Raw genomic sequence first — 7,066 nt, 5'->3', positions numbered from 1 at the left:
CGGGCCTCTGAGGCTGCCCCCATGACCTGAGCCTGGCATGGCCCGTTAGGTCCCCTGGGGTGCTGGCACTGTCCTGGGTTCACTGCCTGGAGAGGCTTCTGGAACAAGCTGTGGCACGTCATCTCCCCGGCAGAGAGGGGATTTCCCCGGCTCACTCGTCAGAGTAGCTCGTGATCCCTCTGGGCGAGGTGGCTGAGGTGTGGCATGGTGCAGACCACAGTTCCACACAGCGCTCGGGCCACAGGGAAGGGACATGTGGGTGCACCGCCATGGGTGGCTGCTGCTGCTTGTTTGTCAAGGACGCCCAGGGCAGCAGGATGGACTTTCTCCCCCTCTGTCTCCACACCAGGGCTCAGAAGTCTGGTGGTCTGGGTGGGGGAAGAGGGAATGTGGGTGAGTTGGTGACAGGTTCAAAGGGCTTTGCCCCGAAAGCAGAAGAAAATTAATTTTCTGTTAACTGAGGACCCTTGATCAACCAAGCCACTCACTGTCCTGGGTTTCCGTTTCCTCATTCACCGCTGTGCTGCCCACCCCATACGATCAGGTGTTCAGGAGGCTGGGTATGTAAACTGGCCTGCCTGCCCACTGTTGGGACGGGTAGGATGTGGATGCTGAAATTGTCCTTTGTGGGCACGGTGCTTACAGAGGCGACTGTCTTTTCAGGTGTTAAAGGAAGTTGACAGTGAGGTGTGTTTATGAACGTGGGGGTGTGAGAATGAGCAGCGTGTGGGGCCTCGCGAATGTGCATACGTGGGTGCGTCCCATACACAAGCCACTCATTGACTGAAAGTCCGAAGTGGGCTGAGCACAGGGACAGGCGGTAAAAGGGAAACGTAAGACAGAGGTGATCTCGTTCCCCGAGGAATTTACAGTCTTGAGGTGAAAGCAAGGCCCATGCAAGTGAAAAATGATTGAGTAACACAAAAGAGATAAAAGCAGATGACTAAGGCAGTACAACAAAACGTTATGCGAGCGTCTGAGAGGAGTAGGAGGGGTGGATAGGGTCAACTGAGAAAAGACGGCCTGCTGGGGTAATTTTGAGAGGTGTCATGGAGGTGAAAAGCAGGATTGATGTTCTGAAGTTGGGCAAGGTGCTCCAGGTTTGGGGATGGGGAGAAATGGTATGGCCAGGTTGGCAGGCGGAGGCAAATCAGTTGTTGGGTGAGAGCAGTGGGCAGGTTGATGGGAATTAAAAAAAAGCAGGCGTTAATGGACACTCTGGAAGTACGTGGTATGGCAGGGTGTGCGGTGTGAGGTTCAAAGGAAAGCTCTGTGTGTGGGCCCTCTTCAGACATGTCCCCCTCAGTGCATCAAGTTGTTTCCCCTAGAATCTAGAAGTCCAGATGCCAGGTCCAAAGCTGCTGTGAGGAAGATGCGCAGAGAAACCGACGTGACTCATGGAGGAGGCCAGAGGCCAGATTCAGGGCTTTGGGTGGGAGGACAGGAGGTTGGGGATTAGAGCTGGGGGAGGGGAGTTAACCTGGAAGCAGAGGGGGCAACTCCAGTATATTACAGGCCCGAGGTAATGCCGCTACCAATTTGGGAAGGTGAACTGTGGCTTTTGGGACAAATGTCAGTGAGACTGGTCCAGCGCTTGTCATAGGACACCAGTTCAGAGTCTGTGAGCATTGGCATTCTCCTCCCTTTGGGATGTGGTCGTTCTCGAGCTGCATGAATATCCCCCTGTTCTCTCTTTGTGAGCTATCCCAGGTGACTCATACACCCATGGGAGCAGGGACTTGGTCCACGTGCCTCACTTCTGTGCCCACAGCTCCGACAACCGTGCCCCGAACACACGGCTCCTAGCATTCTTGGAATGAATGTGGAGAACATTCATGCCACGTGTGGTGGGGAGAATGGTGTGGACAGGAAGGAGCTGTGTACAGGCAGGAGTGGGGTGGAAAGGCAGGATGCCATAAACCGGAAGCGAGGTTGTTCCGAATCCCCTTCCAGGGCCCTTGTTGTGGTCCTGGTGGCCCAGTGTCTGACTGAAGGCCTCCACCCGGAAGTGTGTGGGGGTGGCTGGGCGAGCCAAGCCTGATCACCTGCTCCCTGCATCTGTCTGGCAGAACTCGGATGTGGGAAGAGCTCAGTAAGCTGGGAGCAAATCTGTTCAGGGTCATCAGTGGTAGACCAATTAATCCCACCCTTTATCTTGATGTAGAAATCGAGGCCCAGGGATGAGAGGTGGCTTGTCCAAGTTCACACGAGAGTGTGGGTGTCAACATCTCCCACTTGCTGACCCCATGTATGTTGTCCTGGGGTCACAGAAGAAAGAGGAAGCCCCTGCATCTGAACAATGCCTCCATCCCCCTAGTCATACAAGTTCAACTAGAATAATCTCACACTCCCTTCTCATCCTAAACCTGTCACTCACACCTCAGTCCCAGGGAGGGAAGTGACCCAACAGGGTCAAGTTAACCATCCTCCACGGATGCCCTCTCTTCCTGACCACTGCATACTGACCTTTCCCCTCCAATCTCTAGAAGCTGTTCCTGCCTGCTCATCCAGAGGACACAGTGGCTGGGTATACCACTCATACCCCACTCTCTCCACAGATACCTTCCTGTGGAAAGAAGACTAGACCAAGGCAAGTCCCAGGGCCTGTGCTCATTGGCAGGGCTTCCTGCCCTGGCCTCCTGAGGGCTGGTCCAGCCCAGGGCCCCAAGAGTCCCCGAAGCTCTGTGCAGGTGCTTCAGAGAGCACCAGGCCTTTGGAGTTCCAACGTTGTCCAAGGGCTGCTTCTGCTTTTGCAGTCACCCCTGGGCTTGTCCACGCCACACATCTCCATGCCCCTGGTGCCTCCTGTCCTCTCGCTCTGGTCAGTTCTGCCCACCACTCCAGGTTAGTCAGCTCTAAGGAGTGCTTGTGTGTGTTACTTCTCCCATGGGCAATATCTAATGGCTGTCCATGGTACCCATCAAGTTCACACCTTTGCCTGGCTTTAAAGAACCTCCGCCGCCTTCCACTGTTTTCTCCTTTCATCACCATCACTGCTCTCTCCCAAGGGGTGCTCCTGCTCACTTTTTTTTTTCCCTTTTTCCATCTTTGCATCCTTTTTCCATCTTTGCATCTGTGGTTTTCCAGCCCAGAGCTTTTTCTCTCCTTCACTCAAGGATTCAAATCTCCTCTTTCTCCAGGGCCCAGCCCATTCCCCACCTGCTCCTTGTAGCCTCAGGGCCATATATATATATATATATATATATATATATATATATATATATAATTTGTAGATTACCTAGGTCCAACCCCTTATTTCCTAGATGAGGCAACTGAGGCTCAGAGAGGTTAGTTGATATGCCCAAAAGTCAAATCACTAGCTAGAGACTGGAGTACAGATTTCTTTGCCTTGCCGTAAGATACCTTTGCACCCTCCTTGGCTGAGGACATGTGTCACGGAGGGAAGGGGATCCTAGGAAGAGCTGGGACTATCCCTAAGTCCACGTGATCTCCAGGTATTCTTACAGCCAGAAACAAATAATTAAGTGCTTAATTATAAGCTGCTCTGCATCATTATTTAAGTGTTTCCAAAGTAGATTGTAAGCCCCTTGAGGGCAGGGAACATTCCCAGTGCCATCTTGTGTCCTCTCCAAAGCCCCTAGTACAGTGCCAGGCCCATGGAAGGCATCGCACAGTGGGACCAATACCCTGGATGGGGCTTTGTTTGGGAGGAGGATAATTTTCCTGCCTCCATTGGTGGAGGCAAACAAAACAGCATGGAAGTAAAAGGGACTCTTTCCAGATGCAAGTCCAGTTCCTAGGTGTTCATACAGATGAAAGGCGGGTGGCACTGGAGGTCCACAAGAAACCCTGGTTTGGGCAAAGATCCAAAGGGACTAGTAATGGTTTTCAGGCTCGAGAGGTTTCCAGCTTCCTTGCCTGCTGCCAATATCCTAGGAAGGGCACACAGGCCACTGTGTTTTCTGGAAGGTGGGCAGGGATCAAACCTCAGGACCCAGCCATGGCAGGGGAGGGAGTGTCTTTGGTGCACATGCCTCCCTCTTCCTCTTTGGCCCTCTTCATCGCTCCTCCTGCCATCACCTGAGGCTGTCTCCTTCTCCCTCTGTCCTGCCCTCAGAAAGCACTTGACCAGCCAGAGGCTCCTTCAGGGAACTGTCTGAGCCTTATCCTGCCAAGGGCATGGCGCTGGGACTCTCATGTCTAAGGTGGGACTCAGAGGCACTGCTTTACTTCACGAGACGCTCATGTGTCGGGGAGCGTGGAATGTTCAAGTGCTAGTTCCCAGCCCCAGAAATCGCTGTGCTTACACAGGTGGAAGGGGCTTCATGACATCTTAGGTGAGACGGGGATGCAGGGACCTGGAGAAATTAATCTTGGCCTGGGCAAGGGGCATGTTTCTTTCTCTTCTTTCTTTGTATCCAAACTTGAAAGTGTGTCTTTGGCAAAGCCCTTGAAACAGGGTTACAGATTGGCAAGGTGCTGAGAGCACCTGGGGAGGGTTCACCAGTGGAAAGGTTGCACCAGCTCTGCTTCCAGGGCGGCTGGAGCCTTCTGTGATTGGTGGCCTTTGCTCAGCACATCCGAAGGGCTCCATCGCTCAACCAGGGCCCTTCTGGGCTCCACGCTCCTCTCCTCTGGAACCTCAGGCGGCAGGATTGTAACAATGCCTTTGCTGGCTTCCCAGTGGGTGGAGGTGAATCAGGGTCACTGGGTGAGAGAAAATGGCTGACGACACCCACCCACCCCCTCACTCTCCTGCCAGCCTGGGGGATGTATTCTCTGTGCTCTCAAGTTGGCCTTTGTTTCTTCCACATTACCTGCTCTTCCCTGAAATGGGGGAGGTGGTAGAGTGTACAGGAATTATCTTAGTTCTCATTTTCCAGAAGAGAAATTGAAGGCTCAGAGAGGGACTGTGGCTCACACAGGGTCAGGCGGCATTGCAGTGGTCAGGTGTCCTTGGCTCTTCCTGCACCCCCAGCTCTGGCAGGAGGAAGACTGAGGACGAGTAGGCTGAGTTACCCATTAGGAAGCTACGGAGGGGTGGGTCCTCCCCAGAGTGCCAGGAGGGCTGCTTAGAGAAGCTGGTGGAGGGGCTCTGGCTGGGGAAGTCTTTGCCCCACCGCTGAGATAGCACCGGGCAAACAGACCAATTAACAACTAATGAAGACAGACCGGCAGGGTGGCATTCCAGGGCCCTCTTGCCCAGATCAGACTCAATTACAGGGTACAATTATATGCAGCAGTGCTGTAAGGTAGCTGCCTGCACATGCCATTTGAGGCTGCAGGAGGACCTGCTTCTCTCCTTGGCTCCAGTTACTCCCTTTTGGGACCCTAAGTTGTAGACCCCCCACCCAGCTAAATCACCGTCTTGGTCTATAGGACTTACTTCTGCAGAGAGACCGTATCTGATGCCAACATCTCCCTTAGGACACGCATTCCAGTTTACTTCTAAGAAACACCATTCTTCGACCTTAGCCTTCCAGGCTCATGGGTAAGGGGTCAAGGTCCTTACTTCCTCATGAGTGCACGAAGCATCTGAACCACCCCAGAATTCACCCTGGCCTTGAAGGATGGGAAGGCCTTACCTCGGGTTTTGTTTTCTCCTGGAAGGAGAGAGATGGTCCTCCCTTTCTGAAGATAGACAAAGAACTGGTAGCGATGGAAGCCAGTTTGTGTTGGAGGAGCGGGAGGCTGGTAGGCTGTGGGAAGATAAGGGAGAGAGGGTGAGCTTCACATGCTACATGACCCAGGAGCTCTTGGCTGCTCTGGGCAGGAGGAAAAGAGAATCATTTGTGCCTTTCATGGTCCCTGCTAACCCTCCTGGGGTCCCAGATGGGGGTTCATCCATTGCAAACCATTTGGATGTGTCTTTGGCAGAATCTCATCCTCAGCAGCTTCATCTAAGAAAGACATTTTAGGGGTGGGGGTAGGGGAGGAAGAGATGTGGTCTGGTTGAAGGTCTCGGGTGCTGGCAGGCACCCGGGCCTCTCTGGGCCAGTGGGTGTTGTCCACCATTTGCTTTAGTCTATCCTGATGGATTTCCTGCCTCAAGAGAAACCCATCTTCCTCTGAGTGCATTTGGCAGTGGATTTTTATTTATTTTTTCAGCATTTCCTTATGAACTCAATCCCCAAAGCAGCCAATTTCTTGGCTGAATCCGGAGGATCTGGAAGTGGTTACGGGGGTGGGTGGGACTCGGTTCAAAGGTTTGATCATGGAAGCTATAGGACCTGGGTGCTTGGGGCAATGGGGTCCAACTCCGGCTCTTCCGGAGGAGAAGGCCCATCTCCTTCCCTCTTGCTGTCAGTGCAGGAGGCAGATCTTTTCTGGGGGAAAAGTGGGTGGGGACGTCTCTATTCTTCTCCCAGTCTACGCAGGGCCCCAGGGTTTTGCGGGCCAGATGGGGCCATTCAAGCTGAGCCTCCCTCCAGGGGAACTCTGCTTCTCTCTCCTTCCCTGTTCTCCTGATCTCCCTCTCCAGGGAGCCAAGAATCTTCCTGGGGGTGGACAGGGTATTTGCAATGAGGATGCTGGTGGGAGGGAGTGTTGGTACTTTATGGCCACCTTCCTCTTCTGGTCATCAGACAAGAGCCACTTGCTGCTTGGAGCTTTGGGTGTGTTCCTCTTGGTGTACTTCCGGCCATGGGTCCTCCAGTGTGTCCACAGCCAGGGGAATTCCTGACTATTCTTTCCCTGAGGTTTTGGATTGCATCCAGATATGTGTGTGTGTGTGTGTGTGGGGGGGGCTGTTCAGAGTGAGAACAGTACAGGGGGTGCCAAGAGCCATGTGAGTTTGTATGACTTGGGGTCTATACTGGAGCAGGCACAGGTGCTGGAAGGGCCGATGTGCATGTGCTTGGAGGCTTTCTTAGAGGGTCTCTGTCAGCACTTGTGTAAATGTGGGTAAATCAGAGTTTTTTCACACACACGGCCAACACTGAGAAAGACTTCTGAGCGTAAGTGGGTGCCGGAGAGTCTCTTCGTGTGTGTGGTATGTGGAGGGCAGATGTGGCCGGGCCAGCTTTCGGCAAGGTTGGTGGTCGTGTGGGTGGCAAGTGCACTTGCGGGTGGGTGTATCCTGTGCTGCCAGAGACTGGTGACTGTG

At 53.4% G+C, this 7,066-nt stretch overlaps 1 protein-coding gene across 2 annotated transcripts in view; it reads right to left on the bottom strand.

Moving 5' to 3' along the window:
- PEBP4 (phosphatidylethanolamine binding protein 4) overlaps positions 1-7,066 on the bottom strand; it is a 194,397-nt gene that overhangs the window by 5,910 nt on the left and 181,421 nt on the right. For both annotated transcript variants that reach the window (XM_019631574.1, XM_019631573.1), the window contains exon 6: positions 5,547-5,660. In XM_019631574.1, coding sequence (XP_019487119.1) covers positions 5,547-5,660 — 114 coding nt within the window. The remainder of the gene's footprint in view (positions 1-5,546; positions 5,661-7,066) is intronic.

This window comes from Hipposideros armiger, unplaced genomic scaffold (genome assembly GCF_001890085.2).
Source record: "Hipposideros armiger isolate ML-2016 unplaced genomic scaffold, ASM189008v1 scaffold_1015, whole genome shotgun sequence".
Taxonomy (NCBI): Eukaryota; Metazoa; Chordata; class Mammalia; order Chiroptera; family Hipposideridae; genus Hipposideros; species Hipposideros armiger.
This window is presented reverse-complemented; position numbering and strand designations above follow the sequence as displayed.